The following is a 21,781-nucleotide window of genomic DNA, read 5'->3' on the forward strand; positions in this document are numbered from 1 at the left end:
AGCAACATATATATATTTAAATCAAAATCAGCATGAGAAAAATGTAGATTCCATAAAGGAGAATAAAACCTTAAAAGTTCTGGAGGTGTTTAAAAAGAAAATGAAAACAAACGATTAAAAAAGAAAAAAAAACCAAACAAACAAACCCCTGTGTATTTTCTGTTCAATTTCAGTATCTGCTTTGTAGCTTTCTTTTTCTTCACTCTAGATGAGTGCCTGCAATCTTAAAACACGACGCCGGTAATACTTTTGTAAATGAATCACTACAGCATTCATACAATTAGCCTCTGAACAGATGTCAGAAAGTAAAGATTGGCTGCTTCTAGATCAAGTTGCCGCTGCCAACTCTCGCGAGCTTTGTCAGTAACTGTTGATTGTAATGTCAGTGCAGTCCAATTTACAGGCTGGAGCAGCAGCTTCATACTGCATTTCCCTGAAGTATTATATGATTTCCACTCCTTGCAAACTTTATCATCTTTGTTGCAGTGAGTCGGGTAAGTTGCTCTGAATTTACGTCTGCCTGTAGAGATGGAAGTTACCCTGAAGCTCATTCTGTAACAGGAATGTGATCCCTTCACGTGTTTGTTGTGCCCCGTTGGTGCTCTGTGGGAGGCAATCATTGGAAATGGGACAGATGAAGGGAGCAGCCACATACATCAAACCTTCTGATTATTCAGGGAACACAGACAGAGTCCACTTAACTGCTAAGGAACTAATGAATTTGTTCAACTTTGTATAAAGGACCATAGCACTTAATGGGATCACCGTAATGTATGTTCCTAATGCACCCTCTAAGGGAATTTTATGCTGTGTTTTACATTTAAATGCTCTGTTTGGTGAATGTCTCCTTAAAAGAGTAACAAGTGTTTATTGACCAATCTTACTCTCTATTTTTTTTTTTTTTAAAGTGGTTTGAAATGAATAGTTCTCTTATTGTCTGGTTTTACAGAGTACTTAACATTTTGCCATTTGAAACTTTAACAAAATCAATTTGCAAAAGAAAGGTCTAAGTTTGTTTTGTATAAAAGGAAAGATCTATTTCTTGATTTGATTTACAAACTTTTGTCTAGTTTGCCCTGTTTATTCTTTTTTTAATATGTGTATTTATAGAAAAGTGTTTTACATTTGCTGTTATTTTTATTATTATAGAAATAATAGCAAATGCACACTTTCTGTTCATCCTATAATTTTGTAAATCTACCTTTATTTTGATATCAACTCTTATTTCACCAGAGGATTAAGCATTGAGTTTTTAATAAAACAATATGAATGATTAAAAGTGAACTGAAATGTGAACAAAATTATTTCACAATTTATGATTTCTATTTGTAATTAAAAAAAAATAAAGTTATTCCTTCCAACTTTTTATGAATATATTGAATAATAATAAACTCAGGAGTTACTGTTACTAGTCTGTATAATGCCTTCCATAATATGAGCTATCTCATAGCTATGATAAATGTAATTATATGTCACTTATGTAGTTATTAAGGATAAACATGAGGTTTTAAAGAATGATTTTTACTTTAAATGACAACCTTTAGAATTCTCTGTGTGTTTGAAATAGAGTGGTCCTTTGGATGCAAATTAAATTTCTAATTGAATTTGCAAAGTTCTGTTTTGTTCTCCTAGACATATTATTGTCCTTAGTTTTTTAATTATAAGAAAATATTTGGTGAAACTCCAACTAAAAATCTTAATATATTTATTTGAAACAAAAATTTGTAATATATGGTGGAACTATACATAACATTGTTCTGTAATTTCCAAGTCTCCTGTAAATGTGTTAGCATATTTTCAGAATTTAAAAAAATAAAAAAGAAAGCTAAAAAAAGAAAATATAGGGATCTACTCCATATTTCAGCTTTTAAAATATAAGCAAATGATATCTTATTTTCAGATTTAATTTCTGCTTTATTTCTTGGTAACAATGAATAATGCATGCTTAAATTATATGTTGTCTTCATTTTAATGCTTTCTTGCCAAAATCTGCTCATTCTTATCAAAATTGAACTGTTCCAAATGGAGAATTATAAATGAATAGATGTCAACCTAAGAACAGATTGAACTTTGCAAGAAGACCCAAGATATCTAATATTAAATGTTCAAATTATTCACACAATAAAAAGTTTGTAAAATGTTTTCCTCCTTGAGGAGAGTTATAGATCTGTGTTTCATACCTAATATAGTGTCTTCTATCTATACATCCTTTTAGTGTCTATTGGGTATCTGAAGGATCCCTGGAAGACAATGCTGTAGTTTATAAACAGACTTCCTCAATTCCCGGCTTCACTTAGCCTACAACAAAACAAGCTTTTTAGGTTTGATATAAAGGCTCAGTTGTTTTAATTGGACTATCTACATTTTAGTGGCCCTTGTTCTAGATCATATTATCTAGATGGCTCTTTTCCTACCATTTTAACAGTCTTTATTTTTATATAGAAGTATACATTCTACTAAAACTTTCTTAAAAAGACAAGAAAACTACATTCAGCGAAAACTATTAACAGGTTTTGCCTGACCATCCTTTAATAAGTCCTTGACTGCCCAATTATTTAGAAAATTTGGTTGATATCCAATTATGACAAATATGTGGCAAATAAATAGCTTTTTATACCAATAATTTTATTGTACTCATATCTTATACCATTGCATATTTTAAAAACTAGTCAAGGAATTTTGATACTACTTTCAAAATGGAATTAAAAATGCAAAAATAAGAAAATACATTTTTACATTTTTTAATTTTGAAAGTTTTTTTTTTAAGCTGGGAATAATTTTCCCAAATTGCCAGTAGATTTTGATATCCTGAAGCATTTGATAAACTTGGAACACTATAGTATTCATTATTTTCCAGGTTTCTCTCCCTCCCCACTCCCATCAATTTTCTTTTGCAATTCCAAACAAAACTAATGACTTTAATCAAGTATTACATATTATTACAATAAATTAGTTGATCTAAACTGAGTATTTCTAAATTCATTTACTCAGTTGTCCTTGGTATGAAAATTTATCCCATTCTTTGTGATAAACATGTTATGTGTTCTTAGAATTTAAATTGTTTAATGTACCAGTAGTCAATTTGCAACAGAATTTATAGGATGAAATAAATGAAATTTTGTTGAATACTTTAATTATTAATAAACACTTAGAGATACAGAGCAATAACATTTTTTAATCTCCTTTGTCTACTTTTTGATTGCTTACTCATGTGATAATGTATATTAAAAACATAAACATCTCTTAATGGTAAAACTACAGTGCAGCATTTAGACTAGAAAATACTAGATTATGAAAAAAGAATTATTCTTACTTAAATAAAGGACTGCAGTGGCTCAGCAGTAAAAAATCCTCCTGCAATGCAGGAGATCCAGAGTTCAGTCCCTGGGTTGGGACGATCCCCTGGAGGACGGCATGGCAACCCACTCTAGTATTCTTGTCTGGAGAACCCCATGGACTGAGGAGCCTGGCAGGCTACAGTTCATAGGGTCACAAAGAGTTGGACATGACTGAAGCGGCTTAGCATGCATGCAAATAAATATAAACATATTAGTCTACACTAATAATGAGTATGCAAATAGAATCATATGTTCATGCTAAAACCTAGATTTAATAATATAGTATTTAAAATGTACTCCAACAGGTTAACACCAAGGTGAATTAGAATTATATTACCATTCTTGCTACAAATACAGGCTTATATGATTGAATGTTATTAATTACATTATTTACAATTACAAGGTGTAAGTACTTATATTAGTAATACCAAGGTGATGACTCATAGATATCACTGTTGAAAAAGAAAGATTATTATTCATATAAATCATATTATATAACATTTAAGTTCTACTTAGCACAAAATATAAATAACAGCATGCAAGTACTTATATAAATCAATTAAGTGACATGGAATGTTATTACAACCTTTTAGATGTTATAGCAGCCTTTCATAATACATGCAATGAATATTATTATATTTATTAATTACATACAAAAACAAAATATGTTGGTAGTAATTTTATATTCGCTATGGAATAAAATTAATAAACAATAGAATGAAAGTTTGAAAACTGTCAGAAACCAAAAATTATCAGGATCTGTTATATGGTTTATGTAAAACCAAACAAAAAGAATACAATCTTGATTAGACTTAGTAGAGATTGATTGACCTAGGCCAAATGCCTACCTCCAATTTAGAAGAAATGTCTTAGGATTTATCAGAAGGGGGAAAAAATAAAATTGTAGTATATGTTAGCAGTATCTCTAAAACTCCTAACTCTCTGAAATATAAAATTTTATTAGAGTCAAATTTGCTACTGCTGCTGCTATTTAGTTATTAAGTTGTGTCCAACTCTTTGTGACCCAGTGGACTGTAGCCTCCCAGGTTCCTCTGTCCATGGGATTTCCCAGGTAATAATATTGGAGTAGGTTGCCATTTCCTTCTACAGGGGATATTCCTGACCCAGGGATTGAACCAAGGCTCCTGAATTGGCAGGCAAATTCTTCACCACTGAGCCATCAGGGAAGCCTCAAGTGTCAAGTTTACAGGCATCTTTATATTACCATGCTGTTGCTGCTGCTGCTGCTGCTAAGTCGCTTCAGTCGTGTCTGACTTTGTGTGACCCTATAGATGGAGCCCACCAGGCTCCCCCATCCCTGGGATTCTCCAGGCAAGAACACTGGAGTGGGTTGCCATTTCTTTCTCCAATGCATGAAAGTGAAAAGTGAAAGTGAAATCGCTCAGTTGTGTCCAACTCAGCGACCCCATGGACCGTAGCCTACCAGGCTCCTCCGTCCATGGGATTTTCCAGGCAAGAGTATATACCATGACATTATATTTATTATTTTTATTAAAAAATTATATTTAATTTGATTATAATATCTAAATTTCATACTAGAATATATATAGTGTTAAAATATTATATACTTCAAAATATTTTATTGGTAATAACAGAGTCATTTATTTCAAAATTGAGAGCATAAAAAATCTCATGGCTTAATTTTTTGAAGCCTTACTATTATAGCAATCATTATGTATAAATATATATGTGTATATAGGCATAAACATGCAGATATAAGTAGAATTAGAGATAAATATATTTATAGACATAGCCATAATCTTAGACAAAGAGACAGAGATAGCAGTAGAAATGGATATACATCTATAAGTACTGTACATTGAACAAAGTAGTGTATACAGTGGATTAGTTTATTCATGTATTTTGGGGGATCAAAAAATACCTGTTGGATACTAGCTGTCCTGTGAGCAGTGGTGAATGAGGCTCATTAACTGTGAGGATCATAGATCTAAGACAGTTATCTTAATAGGTAGTGCCTAAATCACTGCCTTCTAAGACAATCTAAAATTTAAGAAAAAAAAATAAAAAATCTAATACAAATTCTCAGTGCTCACAGGATTAGTTTCTTGGACACATAGTTTGGATTTATTATTACACTCTCAAAACATAATGAAGAAAACATTTTGTACATGTATGGAACTTTGCTGTTGTTTTATGGATGAGAATCAGTGTTTGTATTTGACAATTTTAATCAGATTTTCTTTTTTTTCTCAGTTGTATAAGGATATTAGTTCTTTCAGATGATATCTTCATTACATTTTTCTATCCTTTGTCACTTAGAGTTTCAGAATGTGATTTAAATTTTTTTTATTAAAAAGAAACTCAACTGTGCATTATGAATTTTAAATAAAACTTTGATTTCCCCAAATGTTCTTTTCATATTATTAAATAAATATTATTTCATGAAATGTCAAATAGTCATGATTTGGTAGGTATCAAAGATTACTTTTGATTCCCCCACTTTTCCCAGTAATTCCTTAATTTTAGTCTTCTGATTTCACTGTCCACTACCAAAATATAAGCAAATCTGACCATGCTAACACATTTAACCTCCCTAGTTGCATATACTTTAATAAATTAACGGATTAAGACATGTATTGAGTCATCTCTGAGTGTAAAATTTCTTCTAAATTGATTTCTTCATCCACACATTACACTATTAGTCTCTTCATTGACGATATAATTTAGGTAGAAAAACCCTTCATGGTTATTCAGTTCCAAAGGACTGGTATATATCCAGTCTTCTCTATCTATTTCTGGTAGACCTTTATAATGGTAGAAGATTTGTTTGTTTTCACAATTTGTAGGATTAATGGTAGCTACTGCATTTTTTTGTTACTTAACATTTTATGAATTGCTTGTCCAAATTCTCTTCTGACCTTACACTATGCTTATGCGTGTACAGAGGAAAAAACCACTAAGGCAAAAAGGACCCCAGATGGGACTGTGGAAACAGAAAAAGACAGTAATAGGTCTGAAGATCCTTAGAGTTTCTTAACCTACTTCACAGCTCTGTCAAGAGCCAGTCAGCCATGATTAGAACTGTATATATATTCCAGAGAATATGTGAGCTTGTATTTCTTCCTCTAACCAAGGTAGAAATTTAATCTACTATATCTGTCATTAATAGACTGCCACTTAATGCCTGGTAAAGTTGTATATATATATATATATATATATATGTATATATATATATATATATATACACACACACACACACACACACACACATATATATACACATACACAGTTATGCCTTGGACAAATTTTCTCCTTAAAATACTAAATCTCTCTTTCTTACAGAGGTTTGTAAATGAATCTCTTCAAATTGAAATCATTTCTTTTTCCATTCCCATTTCACTCATTTCTTTCCTAAATTGAAAACTGAAATATGTCTAACCATTTTCTATTGTTTGTAGCAGTAACAGATTAATTCGTTTTCATAATTTACAGGATTAATAAGAACTGCTAAATTTTAGTTAATTATCATCAATAAAATATAACCTTAGACGCATGAAGCTGTTAAAACTTCCTGCTTACCTCTCTTGCAGAAACCAATATGCAGAGCCGGAGTACAGTCATATACATCAGATTTGTCTTGTGGTTCCTTCTGCTCTGGGTACTCTTTGAGAAGTCACACACTGAAGAAGACATCATAATTACCACCAAGAATGGAAAAGTCAGGGGGATGCGCTTGCCAGTACTTGGTGGCACAATAACAGCCTTTCTTGGAATCCCGTATGCACAGCCACCTCTTGGTAGACTACGATTCAAAAAGCCACAATCTTTGACCAAGTGGCCTGATATTTGGAATGCCACAAAATATGCAAATTCTTGTTATCAGAACACAGATCAAAGTTTTCCAGGCTTCCTTGGTTCAGAGATGTGGAACCCGAACACTGACCTCAGTGAAGACTGTTTATATCTGAATGTGTGGATTCCAACACCTAAACCAAAAAATGCTACTGTAATGATATGGATCTACGGTGGTAGTTTTCAGACTGGAACATCATCTTTGCATGTTTATGATGGAAAGTTTCTGGCACGGGTTGAAAGAGTTATTGTGGTTTCAATGAACTATAGAGTGGGTGCCCTTGGATTCTTAGCTTTACCAGGAAATCCTGAGGCACCAGGGAATGTTGGTCTATTTGATCAACAGTTGGCTCTTCACTGGGTCCAAAAAAACATAGCAGCCTTTGGTGGAAATCCTAAAAGTGTAACTCTCTTTGGAGAAAGTGCAGGAGCAGCTTCAGTTAGCCTTCATTTACTTTCTCCTGAAAGCCACCCGTTGTTTACCAGAGCTATTCTGCAAAGTGGATCCTCTAATGCTCCTTGGGCAGTGACATCTCGTTATGAAGCTAGGAACAGAACATTGACTTTAGCTAAATTTATTGGTTGCTCTAGAGAAAATGACACTGAGATAATCAAATGCCTTCGAAATAAAGATCCCCAGGAGATTCTTCGTCATGAAGTGTTTGTTGTCCCCTATGGTACACTCTTATCAGTAAATTTTGGTCCCACTGTGGACGGTGATTTTCTCACTGACATGCCAGACACACTACTCCAACTTGGACAGTTCAAAAAAACCCAGATCTTGGTGGGTGTTAATAAAGATGAAGGGACAGCATTTTTAGTATATGGTGCTCCTGGTTTCAGCAAAGATAACAATAGTATTATAACCAGAAAAGAATTTCAAGAAGGTTTAAAAATATTTTTTCCAGGAGTTAGTGAGTTTGGAAAGGAATCGATCCTTTTCCACTACATGGACTGGTTAGATGATCAGAGAGCTGAAAAATACCGTGAGGCCTTGGATGATGTTGTTGGGGATTATAATATCATATGTCCTGCTTTGGAGTTCACCAAAAAGTTCTCAGATATGGGAAACAATGCCTTTTTCTACTACTTTGAGCACCGATCCTCCAAACTCCCTTGGCCAGAATGGATGGGAGTGATGCATGGTTATGAGATCGAATTTGTTTTTGGTTTACCACTGGAAAGAAGAGTTAATTACACAAAAGCTGAGGAAATTTTTAGCAGATCCATTATGAAACGTTGGGCAAATTTTGCAAAATATGGGTAAGTGCCAATTTTTGTAATTGTTCTTGTTTGTTTTGTTTTGCTTAGCTTTGCATGTTCCCCAGTGTAGACTTCATTCAAGGTACAGAAACATTTTGATTATTTATTCTCTTCACACCTTAAGCTGGTTTTGTTTTTCATTATTTAGTACATTTCAGTTCCTTGCATCAGAGTGCTTAAAAGAAATAATCAAAGAACTTTTATGAAAAATATTTTCTGATTTCATTTCTTTAAAGCAGCATAAAGTACTTTAACAACGTTCCCCAAAGTTTGTCTGGAACTAGATGTCCACCTTGTGAACACGATGTCCACCTTGTCAAGTGCTTTTCAGCCTAAAAGTTTACAGTGTTCACATGTTTAAGAAGGAGCAGGAATATCTCTTTTTTGCTCGTGCTCTTAAGCAGTGGTACACTGTAACCTGATGCACAAAGACAGACATACCATCACAGGAAAATCAAAGGGCAGGATGGTATTAGGGTTGGTCCTCACATTACTCAAAATACAGAATTTGACATTTTATCAACGTTTTTTATTCCCTAATATGTTTGTTCAGAGGTTTTAGGTAACCTTTGTTGAACAAGAGCTGCAAGGCTCATCTTGTTTAGCTAAGCTGCTTTCCACTTGAGTAGTCACAAGGGTGACATTACATAATAAGAGATGTTACAAAAGAACATATTTTCCCTCATATGTTATAAATATTGTGATATTATCTCTTCAATCATCAGAGAAAAAATGCTCTTTTAATATCAATATATTTTCTATTTTTTAATACTTCATGTGTATAAAAAATAAGGATTTTGTCATAATGTGTAACCTCAAATTGAATTTTCTACACTGAAACAGTTTGTATCAATGAGAATAACCAAAAAAATAGAAATTGGGGTATCTCTTTTTTTGAAAAATGCTTACAGAAACTCACAAACTGATTGATGCATTAATCCAATTTGTCATCCTATCTTTATAATCAAAAAGAATTTTGGGAATGATTTTCTTTTCCGTCCTCCATTTGGTTCATTTTTTATTTTATTTTTTAACTTTACAATATTGTATTGGTTTTGCCATATATCAAAATGAATCCACCACAGGTATGCATGTGTTCCCCATCCTCAACCCTCTTCCCTCCTCCCTCCCCATACCATCCCTCTGGGTCGTCCCAGTGCACCAGCCCCAAGCATTCAGTATCTTGCATTGAACCTTGGAATTCATTGTGTTGATGCTTCATGTTATTGTAGGTATCTTTCTACAAAGTATCTGTATTTTATAACTTCTCTCAAAATGTTTTGACACTTATTCACTGTATATAAGGCTAAAACTCTTCCATCTGGCATTAAGATGCTTCTCTAACCTTGCTACAACCCATTCTCTTCAGTACCTGTTTCCTTGGTGGAGGAGTTATCACATGAATATCAAAGATTTCAAGTTTAACTATACCTTAGAACCTGTTCTTGCTGTGTGCCCTGTTTAGAAAATTTACCTCTCTCCTTTTTAACGACACAAGTCCTACTATTGTGTTAAGTTGTGACCAATTACATGTTTCATACAGAGTAACTTTAATTCTAAGAGTTGTGATTGCTTCAGACCTGTTTTACACTCCCAGAGAAACCATTGACAGTCATGTATCTAAATGCTATCTTTCATTGTATTCTGAGCCTCCTAAACTAGACTAAGAACTAACTTCTTGAAAGAGAAGTTATGGTTTTATTGGATACTTATTGAAGTACTGACCTTGGTATATGTCCCACTTAACAAATATTTGGATTTAGTAAGAACAAGTTAAACTTTTTTTTAAGATATGTAAGCTATTGTCTGTAGCTGTACAATATATTACACCTTCTCAACATCAGCCTAAATTTTTGCTTAACAAGGAACATCTTATTTCTAGAGCTGCTTTAGAATTATGTATATTTCATTCTGTTCTCTCCCTCAAGGCTTTAATCCACATTAAATCACTTGAATATGTTTTTAATTCTGTCTGACAATTCTAGAGATTATAAATAATTTAGGCAGACTATTAAGGTAATTTAAGGGAAACATCAACATTTCTTCAAAATATTGATGCCTATAATTTGTAAAAGACATATCTTACATGTTTAAATCATCAAGAAATATATATTTTCTTATTTCACAATGGAGAACACTGATAACGAGGTGAAGTATCTATGGCAAACGAGTGCAACAGGTCAAAGAAGAGAATATTTGATAATTAATGGAATAAAAGATTGTTTAATCATAATTTACTTCTATGATTAGCATATGTTAATAGGGAATAAATGAATATTGAAAAATTTTTATTGTAATAGTAAATTCACATGAACAAGATTAAAACCATAAAGATTAAACTTTTTAATGTAATTCAGCCATAGATACCATTCAGCAAGATACCAATTTAACCAGTGAGTTTCTTTATAGTCCATGCTTGCACAGTTGGACAGAGATAATAATATATCATATGCATTGAGATTTGACTTGATGGAAAACATAATGTTAATCTCCTGGTGTGCACTATATTTTTTCAAAGTATACCTGTGTAATAAATACAGAAGCTTACAATGATTAAATAAACTCCATGGTAACAAAGTTGGTCTAAGTGTCAGGTTGGAAAATCTACTCACATTCATTTGCCCACAAACATGATGTTTGATGTTCTCTTCCCAGGGAGATGCTCCCCCTTGGTTTGCCTCCATTCCCCATACCAAGGACATTTAACAATATCTGGAGTTATTTTTGAGTATCACTTCTGGAACTGGGATGGGCTACTAGCTATACAGAGGCCAGAGATGCTGCCAAACTTCTTACAATGCTCAGGATAGTCCCCCAGCAACAAATTATGCATTCCAAATGTCAGTAATGCCTAGATTGGGAAACTGCAGATTTTTACTCCCATATAACCCCAAAATCACACATAAAGAAAGTAAAAAGTAGAAATAAGAGTTGTAATTATCATTCAGGAAAGTGAATTTTCAAGTACATGGTTAATAAAATGTTTTAATGCCTTTTCTCCTTAAAGAATGTTTAGTATATGTTATATTTCTTATTAGGACTAAGTTCAAAATAATTTTGAACTTTTCTTTGTGATATTTTATTTTCCCAATGGGTTGTTTAGTAGTCTTTTATTTAACTTTCAGCTATTTGTATGATTTATAGATAGTTTGTGGTGGATTTCTAATTTAATTCAGTTCTAGTTAGAGACTGTACTCAAGATTTTCCATTTTGAAATACATTGAGAATTATTTTATGACCCAGAATATGATTCATATGGGTGATTATGTGCTCTTGAAAAGAATGCATGTTCTTACTTGCTATGATTAATTAATTAGTAAATTAATTAATTAGTTCATGGTTTCTCAGGTCTTCTAATATTTTTGTCTACTTATTTTAAATACTGAGAGAAGGGTACTAACATCTTTGACTATAATTGTGATTCTGTTTATTTCTCCACTTAATTCTACTAATTTTTCTTTTACTATTTTAAATTTATACTATTAATTCTGTGCACATTTAGGATTATGTATTCCTGATTAGTTGACTTTTATCATTTTGAAATGTCTCTATCCTGAAATTGACTTTGCCTAATATTAAGATAGATAGATCAAGTTTCTCATGCTATGTTTGCACAATATATTTTGTTCCATCCTTTTACTCTAACTCATCTAATTAAAAAAAAAAGAAACTTTTCTTATATTTAGCATGATTAACCCAATTGGCATGTAGTATAATTATCAATGTGTTTTGTTTAAATCTACCATCTTGCTATTTTTAATCCACCCTTCTTATTGCTCCTTTGCAACTCTTTCTTCTTTAATGTTTTTGCTATTGTATTTTTATGGATGTTTAGTTTGTCTTTAATTTTTTCCCCAGTGTTTGTTTTAACACTAAAATTGTTTCACTTATAACTATCTACTTAGAGTTAATACTGACCTACTTTGCTGACATTTCCCATTTTCTAAACAATTCATGCTTTCTATTTTCCATTTCGCTCTTAACTACTTCACAACGGTAAGAAATTAGCAATAAAGTTTCATGTATTCTCCTCATTTTTTATATTGTCCTATGTTTATGGAATACATAATATAAAATATCTCTTAAAATTGTATTTGTTTTTTACAAGTTATATTAATGTAAATTCATAAAATAAAAAGCATAGTCTTTTATATTTACTTGTGTCTTTAGTGGGGTTTCGCTGGTGGCTCAGATGGTAAAGAATCTACCTGCAATTTAGAAGACCTATATTCCATCACTGGGTTGGGGAGATCTGGAGAATGAAATGGCAATCCACTCCAGGATTCTTGCCTGGAAATTTCCATGGGCATATATCATTTCCAGTGTTCTTGACCCTTCCTATGGATTCTAATTGTCATCTGGAATTGTTTTCCTTTGTGCTAAAAAACATCCCTTAGAATTTCTCATTGGCAGTTTGAATAGTTACAAATTCTCTCAGCATTTTTTTTTTTTTTTTAATCTGAAGATACCTTTATTTTCCTTCAATTGAATGATTTTTTTTTAAAGATAGATTTCTGGTTTAATCTTTTTTTTCTTTTTTTTTTTCATCAGTTTAAAGATATGTCCCATTATCTTCTTGTCTCTACAGTTCTGATATAAAGTGGACCTTTATTTGTATGATTGCCCTCTCTATACAATGTAAAAAATTTTTTCCTCTGGTTGATTTCAAAATTTCCTCTTTATCTTTGGTTTCAATTGTTTATCCATGGTATTTCCAAGAATGATTTTTTGTCTAGGGATTTTGTCTTGTTTTGTTTTTGTCTGATGTTTGCTAAGCTTAGTAATTTTTAATATCACATTTGAGAAAATTTGAATCAGTATTCCATCAAATATTATTTCTGCCCCCTTCTCACTCTCATCTCCTTCTAGAACTCCAATTATACATGCACTAGATTATTAAATTTTGTCCCGCAGGTCACTAAGCTTCTGTTGCCTTTTCTTCAAATTTGCAAATTAGATACATTTTAAAATTTTCTCTACAAGCTCAATGACTTTTTCTATCATCTCCAATCTGTGACTGAAGGTAACCAATGAATTTTTTATTTCACTTATTTTAGTTTTCAGATTGAATTTTTTTCAGTAGTTTCATTATTTTGCTGAGTTCCTCCCTGTTTTCTATTTAGATATTATTCTTTAAGTTCCTGAACATATTTAAAATAGCTGCTTTAAGTTGCTCATTCAATATCTAGTTGATGGGTTCATGTACTGTTTTCCTATTTCTTTGCATGTCTAGAAATTTTCACATTTGTACTAGACTTTGTGGATGATGCAGCATAAATTCTATATTATTTTAGTCTTCTCTGAAGAATATATACTTCCACTGAATGAGGGTTGTTTGTTTTTAATTTTACCAGACAGTTCAATTAAGAGATGTGTATATACTTCAGTTTGTCTGAAGTATGTGTAGACTTGGTTTTATATTTTGAGTGAATCCATGAAAGGTCCAAAATATTTTATAGACTCTTTAAGTTGGCAGAACTTAAACTAATGTCTGTTTTCACTGAAGATGTTGCAGTTACTTGTTTTGTGTCTATTAGAGTAGAGTTAGTGCTTCCCATGTGGTGCAGCGGTAAAGAATACGCTTGCCAATGCAGGAGAGGCGAGATACGCGAGTTCAATCTTCTGGGTCAGGAAGATCCCCTGGAATAAGAAATGGCAACCCATTCCAGTCTTGTTGCCTGGAGAATCCCATGGACAGAGAAGCCTGGCAGGCTACAATCCGTGGGATCGCAAAGAGCCGGACATGACTGAGCACACACATACACCATGGTAGAGATAGACTGGGTCTCCTTAATCTGAAGGTACAGCCTTCCACTCAGCTGGCCTGCATATTAATGAGATGAAAACAAAGTGTTGACAACATTATACTAGTTATTCACTCTCCAGCTGTCCCATCTCTTCTGCTCTCAGCCATGCAGTCTCTTCTCTCTATTCCCAGCCTCTCATGTTCTTGCTCTGAATATATTCAGCCCAGGCCTCAGCCAAAGATGTGCAGGGAGACCTGTCCCACATATTCTAGCTACTCCAATACCCCAGAATTCTTATTTCTGTTTTTTAGCCTCAGTAGCTTTTAGAAGCTACTGTACTCTGCTTAGGTTCAAGCTCCCTGCATCTTGGATAGCCAATTATCTTCATGTGAGTAACCACAGTAAACATGGCCTCACTTTGAAGTTCCTCTTCTCTCAAATAACATAGACTTGTGTTGCCTGTTATCCAGTTCCTGAAACTCGTCATTTTATTGTTTTGTTTTTTGCTTTTGGTCCAGTATATACTTGTTTATGGTGGGACAGTTAATCCAGTTTCAGTTATTCCATCATGGATGACAATGAAGGCCCAACCCCATTTGTATTTTAAGAGAATCTTAACCTTTATGTATTTCATTCAGTTCCATGAAATTCATTTTTCCAGTTACTTTAAAAACACCTGTCAATTTCCAAGATATAGGTTAAAAAAACAACTTTTAAAATTTCATTTCTTTGCAAAAATAAAGAAAACGTTATCCTGTGAGAGCACTAAATAGTATTTGAATTTGGTATCTTTAGTTGCATGGTTTGAAATTCCTTATAAAATATATACAATATAACTTAAGCCTTAGCTAATTGGAATTACTACCTATATGCATTTTGCTTGCTTTTGCTTTTCCCTCAATCCCATCTAAATCTAGATCCAAATAGTAGGCATGTGCATCACACCCAGTATCCTATAATAGGAGATATTAAAATATCAATATAACATATATATATCCATCAGTTATTCAGCTAGTCAATACCTTGATGACCAATAGATTAGATTAACCAGCACTTAATGATGTATCTTCAGCACTACCTCAGTGATACAGGAAATTGGTGAAATCAAACTTGATTTATCAAACAGACCAGAACAGCTAAAGGAGAAAAATAAGCCAAAATACAATTAGTATAACGTCAGACAGAGGATCGTTATTCCTGGACCCCTCCAATTGCCTCCTGCTGCTGCAGAACATCATTTGTTTGCTGTGTTCTCTCTGGGTGCTATTTTCAGAATTCCTCCAGGGCACAGCCTCCAGTTGAGCTATTCACAGTGCAGTTACATAGCCTTCCCCATCATAAGTGATAGCCCTGATGTGTCCAGTGTTAATCTTACTAGGTATCCTTTGTGTATAATCTCAGTCAAGTTACTTAGCATCCCTTACTGTGTTTTCCTATCTGAAAAAATGAGGCTATAAATATACCTCCCTTATTGACATGTTGAAATAAACCTTATCATTGACAGGAAACTGCATTCCTCTATTTCATTAAAAAATTCTGTTTTTCCCCTACCAAGCATAAACTACTTCAATCTATTCTTATCTAAGTTTAAACTTGGCTTCTTCCTCCAAATGTGCAATTGTTTAACTTCCTGGCTCAGCATTAGTCAAGTTTTCAAACAAATAAAGGTAAACTACAAAATTGAGGCAATTAACTTTCTTCTGTCTCTTTGGTGAGAATTAGTTTATTCAGGATCCTCTAAATTGGTTAATGTTCCCTAATACTTTTTTTTTTTTGCCAGAAATAAATGGTATGACACAAATACTTTTTGTCCTATTTTGATGTCATGAAACCAAAAAGTTAGCAAAGTATTTTTAGTAATCTCACAGCAGTATACCTGCTGTTATCCTCATGTGTCTTATTTATTTACTATTTATTCCCTTGGAGTGTGAGGAACAACTTTTTTACATAAGAATGAAAATATATTACTAAACTTTCAGTCCCCTAGTTTACTGATCTGTATAAAATAAATATGAACAGTTCATGACATTTGTCCTGGAAAGTAGGTGAGATTAAATGAATGCTAAGTCATAATTTCTTAGTGCACAAGATTATTTTGAATAATTGTCGGAATTTAAAATAGGCTTGCTTCTGTGTACTAAATTGTAATTACAACCATCAGAAATTTACAGATTTGCCAGATTTCTAAAATAATGAACTTTATAGCTATATTCCAGATATATATAAGATGGGTATTACACATGTACTTCCATAACTTCATTATACTAGTAGGAATATGCTTATTTTCTAATATTTATGTAAAGTTTATTTAATAATATTTAGTTTTTAATAGGTGTATTTCTCTTGTGTTTACGTATATATGACACAAGAAATAAAGTAATTGAAACAACACTTCAATTCCAGTTAATTTTCAAACAAATCTGTTTTCTTTGTATGTTCTTTTTCATCTCCTGGAATCATTTTATATTTTTAAAAGGTAATAGAAAAACTGAAGAAAAGTTGAAAATGTTAGTGGAGAACTGGTGCCCCTTTATTCTAATTCTCTGTATAGGGATGTAGCGTGCATCTGTTCTCATTTGATTGAGTTCATATCCTGTTACCAAGAAATTAATTTTAAAATTACACTTGAGTTTACTTTTATTATATTTTTCAACTTGAAATATATATTCTAGGACTTAATTACAATATACCTCCTAAGAAGCAATTTCTTAAATATACTAAAAGGGTAGCAATTGAAGATAGTTTTAAAGTGAACAGTATGATTAAACTGACAAGGTATGAAATATATGTATGGTATTATAAGAATGAAAATTTGCTGAAATGATGACACTGTCTAACATTTCTGATGAGAAGAGTGTGGTCCATAGAAGAATAGTGAATTGGAGCTAATAGGTGACAGAACAAAGATTAACTATGACTCAAGACTATTAACTTTCATTTCCTTCTATTATCCATTCACCAGGCTGCCTTCACCATGAATTATTGAAAGCAGTCATTAAATATGCTTACGAAATGCATTTGGTTACAAACTTATAATTTTAACATGTTAGCATGCTGATACTTGCCTGGATAATGTTACAGAGGTAAGGACAGAGAATAAACTAAAATTAAACATCATGACATACACAGACAAGTTTAAGTTTGTGAAAGACTCATCTGGCCATCTAGTCCAATTATTATCAGGCTTGTAATTAGATTTTTTGACAGATAATAGTTCATGTGGCTTCCAGAGTGAGACAAAAAGTCCTTGCCCTCCAATTCTATAATTATTTGTGGTGCCTTATCATAATTAACTTAACTGAAACATTTTGATGACTTTACAAAGAGGTCAGGGTTCAGATCCTCTGGGATTTATTTTATTGTTATCATGAATGCATCAATGTTGTATCACTTCAAATACTTTTCTCCGCCTTAGGAATTAGTTGGGAATAAAACAATAAATGTTGCCTGCAATAGTCCTAAAAATACCTTAGCTTAACAAATATATTATATATGTAGGTGAAATATATATACATATATATGCATTAGGTGAAGGTCGCTCAACCGTGTCTGACTCTTTGTGACCCATGGACTCTGCATTCCATGTAATTCTCCAGGCCAGAATACTGGAGTGGGTAGCCTTTCCCTTCTCCAGGTGATCTCCCCAACCCACGGATCGAACCCAGGTCTGCCACATTGCAGGCAAATTCTTTACCAGCTGAGCCACAAGGGAAGCCCATTTTTGCATTAGTGTAACTTATTTGAAAAGGAAGAATTATGTTACATGACAACTTAAAATGTACACAAGATGTCTTGCAAACCGTTTCAGAGTGCAGTCATATTTTACCATCAGTGACAGTGGAATGAAAAGGAGAAACCAGATTCCCCAAAGAGCTACTACATCTACAAAAATGTTTGACTAAGTGTTTTGAAGTACTGTGGTATTAAGGGAGCTCATTAAAACATGGAAAATCATATTTATATTATAGGATCAATTTACTTAGATTAATGTGATTTGTTCTTTGAGTTTGCCCAAAATTTTTGTGTATTTGGAAAAATTATAACATTCAATCTGCCTGTAAATCCTAAATCCAATCTGAAATTAGAGTTAATCATTTTTTAAAAAATCAAAGTCATATTTTCAAGAATGTACATATAAATACAGTACTTCAAAGGATGTGTCAGATAGAAAATAACAACTTCAAAAAGAAACAAAATGTGGCTTTAAATATTTTGTTGTTTAAAATACTATATTTTTCTGATTGTTCCAAAATCAGAAAATATTAAAATGTGTTTGGTTAGATTGATAAGTTCCAAGAAATTATTCTTGCTACAGTTTTTCTCCCGTCAATAACACTCAAGATCAGAGTTAACAAGCATAACTCCACTCTCTTAAATTTTCTGCATGTTAATATCTCTCCTGGACACCTTCACATTAGCATGATAAATACTCTTAACCTGATGGGATAGTCTGTAAATTTTTTTATACATGAAATTTTATTATTAAATTTTCCACAGACCTCTGTTATGTAAAAGCAATTGAATCTTTATCTTATGCAAATTAAATTTAATTACTTTTGATGTATTATTCTTTATGAATTGATACATAATAATATCTGTCTTATGACTAGATTTTAAAATAGTAGTTATAAAGTATATATTATCTGATAAACCATTATAAAACAATAACACAATTATATCAAAAGTGTTAGAATTACATATTTTTCTTAAAAGCCATAATGCCAAACATGCTTTTGCTGGTTTGGTATTTATGGAAATAGGAAAAATTACACATTTTATGAAACTTCTTATAATAAAAGTTTGCATCTTTTATAGACCTACTAATCACAAGTTAATATTGTTTGTGTAGATAGGTCATTATTTTGATTGGTTTATTCATTCTTCCACTTAGTCATTCAACAAATATTAACATATTTGAAAGCTTATATGAACCAAGTATTACTTAGGTGATATGAATACAGTAGTCATCAAAATATACCCAAGGAAAGAAAGAAAGGAAAAGCAAAACATTGGAGGGGAAAAAAAAAATCCCAGAGAAAGTTTCTACCTTCAGGGGCCATACAATTTAATAGAAGGAAAAAGACAACTAACAAATATATAGTAAAATTTTATATTGACCAGAGTTCTGAAAAAATACTAAGCATAATTAGGGACCTAGAGCCTGAAGAGAGTGGAATGTGACGATATTTGTAGGATTGCCATGAAAAGTCTCTCAAAAGTTATATTAGAGTGAAATGACAGAGTTAATCATGTGGATTTCCAGGAGAAAAATGTGATGTCAGTATCTTGGGAATAAGTTTTCTCCAGAGAAAAAGCAGCAAGGACATGCCCTAAGACTGAAATATTTAGGATGTTGCAGTTCCCAGGCGGTACAGTAATGAATCTGCTGGCCCACTGCAGGAGATTCCAGAGACACAGCTTCAGTCTCTGGGTTGGGAAGATCCCCTGGAGTAGGAAATGGCAACCCACTCCATATTCTTGCCTAGAAAATTCCACGGACAAAGGAGCCTGGGTGGGCTACAGTCCATGGGGTCACAAAGACAGACATGGCTGAGTGACTGAACACAGACACAAGCTAACGTAGGGAAAACCGGAAAGCAAGTGTATGTGAAGGTAAGTGGTGAAAGGCAAAGTCTGAGAAGTATAGAGGGTCAAGATATATAAGATTTGATTTTCTGGAATCTACTCTGAATGAAATGATAAGCTATGGGACATTTGGGGCAATTGAGTGGCATAATTTGACTCAAACTTTATAAGCATCTCTCTGACTCGTAGGTAAATAAGGGTGAAGCAGGGAGAGGAGCTAGGAGACTCCTATTATAACAATCCAGGTGATGTCTTGAATTAAGTATAACTGGGAAGGACTGTCAGGACATTTTTTGAAAGATCTGATAGGATTTGCTGACTGAATGTGCATATGAGATAACAAGTGGAGTAGAGGATGAACCAAGGTTTTTGATCTGAGTCACTAGAAGAACAGAGCTGCTGTTTTGTGAGATAGGGATGGCTGTGTAGGATAGTGGTTGAGATTGTGTGATCAAAACTGCTGATTTAAACATTTTAAATTTAAGGTGCCTATTCTGTAGACAAGCTATTCTGAAACTGAAGTCTGGGATTCAGGGGAACGGTAGAAGTTAGAGATCTAAACTTTCTATATAATAACATGAAAATGATATTTAGAGCCACAGAATTATATCATTTATGGAGGCAGATATCTGAACTCTTCAGAGATTTGGAGGAAAAGAGTAACCATCAGAGGGAATGAATAGCAAGCGAGTCAGATGGACAACTAGGAGAACAAGATATCGCCCAAGACCAATAAAGAAAGAATTTCAAGGAGGGTGTAGATATCTGCATCAAATATAAGATACGTATAAGGGAAACTATATGAAACTGTATATATAGGTTTGTGGGTTTGGAATTATGGAAGTTATTGGTGAGTGACAAAGATACCTGATGTTTTGATGAAAACATAGAAACTAAAATCTTAGTGGAAAGCCAAAAAACAATGAGAGGAAAATGATTAGACATTGCAACTTGACTCATCTTTTTTAAGAACTTTACTCTTAAGGGGAACTGAATCTGGGGATATGAGAATAAGAGCGAACAGGAGGGTTTTTGATTGTTTTTGCTTTTTTTGTGGTAGATATTGCAACATGTTTGTGTGTTGATGGCAATGGTATAGTGATTGTGACTAATTTTGTTTTATGTCAGCATCATAACCATCTACCTAATTTTACTCTTTTACTTATTTTCTTTTGAGAAAACAATGCAGTTAAATACAATATTCACCCTTTGGATAGAAATCAGGCTGTCAGTAACTTGGATTTTGCAAAACACAAATTAAGGGACTCAAGAGATGGGAAGCAAAGGGAAAATAAAACCACAACCCAAATATTCTGAACATCCAGAAAAAAGGCTGTCATGAAATACTTCTTTGATATTTATTCCACAGAAAAGATTGTATTTCATTCTTTAGAACCTATGGACTTATAATGTGCCCTAAATTCTGGAAGAATTATTTCTTCATCTTTTAAGATGAGAGACAAATCAAAAGCAGCAGATTTCTGAGAACTAAGGCAGGAAGCAAGCAACTTTACAACAAAACTAAGAGGTCACAGACTAAGTCAGACCAACAGCTGTCGGGGTGGGGAGCCTATAACCTCCGGTATGTAAGTGCCTGTAACTAGTGACAAAATATTAGCCTTTAGACAAAAAAAAAAAAAAAAAAAAAAATTTGTGTAATGCTTTCATTAATGTGTCCTTTAACATTCAGGGAAAAATTACACAATATCCATTAGGAAAATTTTCTTTGTTAAAATTAATGTGGTTACAATAAAAGTAACTTAGCCCTTAAGGAATATGCCTCACACATGACCTATACATAATAATAATTTAGCCTACTGTTGTAGTCTGGATATTCTTAAGAAGGTACAGTAGTTATTTGGATTAATAAATTTAAGTCTATTGTAATATTCATGTTAATAACAACATTAGTTAAAAATTTATTAACTGCTAATGATAAGGACAGAGAGAAGGGGCGAAGTAAGTGATTAAATAGTTAATACCACTAGGGTATTTTAAACAGAAAATATATAG

At 32.8% G+C, this 21,781-nt stretch overlaps 1 protein-coding gene across 2 annotated transcripts in view; it reads left to right on the forward strand.

The window, feature by feature from the left end:
• Positions 1-359: 359 nt before the first annotated feature.
• The window catches only part of BCHE (butyrylcholinesterase), a 77,462-nt gene continuing 56,040 nt past the window's right edge, over positions 360-21,781 (forward strand). Inside the window, exons 1-3 of one of the 2 annotated variants that reach the window (XM_055569168.1) lie at positions 360-494; positions 6,911-8,435; positions 11,091-12,501. In XM_055569168.1, coding sequence (XP_055425143.1) covers positions 380-494; positions 6,911-8,435; positions 11,091-11,163 — 1,713 coding nt within the window. In that variant the 5' untranslated portion in view covers positions 360-379 and the 3' untranslated portion in view covers positions 11,164-12,501. Of the gene's footprint in view, positions 495-6,910; positions 8,436-11,090; positions 12,502-21,781 lie in introns of those variants that run through there. The other variant, XM_055569166.1, reaches the window with a different exon arrangement.

This window comes from Bubalus kerabau, chromosome 2 (assembly GCF_029407905.1).
Source record: "Bubalus kerabau isolate K-KA32 ecotype Philippines breed swamp buffalo chromosome 2, PCC_UOA_SB_1v2, whole genome shotgun sequence".
Lineage (NCBI taxonomy): Eukaryota > Metazoa > Chordata > Mammalia > Artiodactyla > Bovidae > Bubalus > Bubalus kerabau.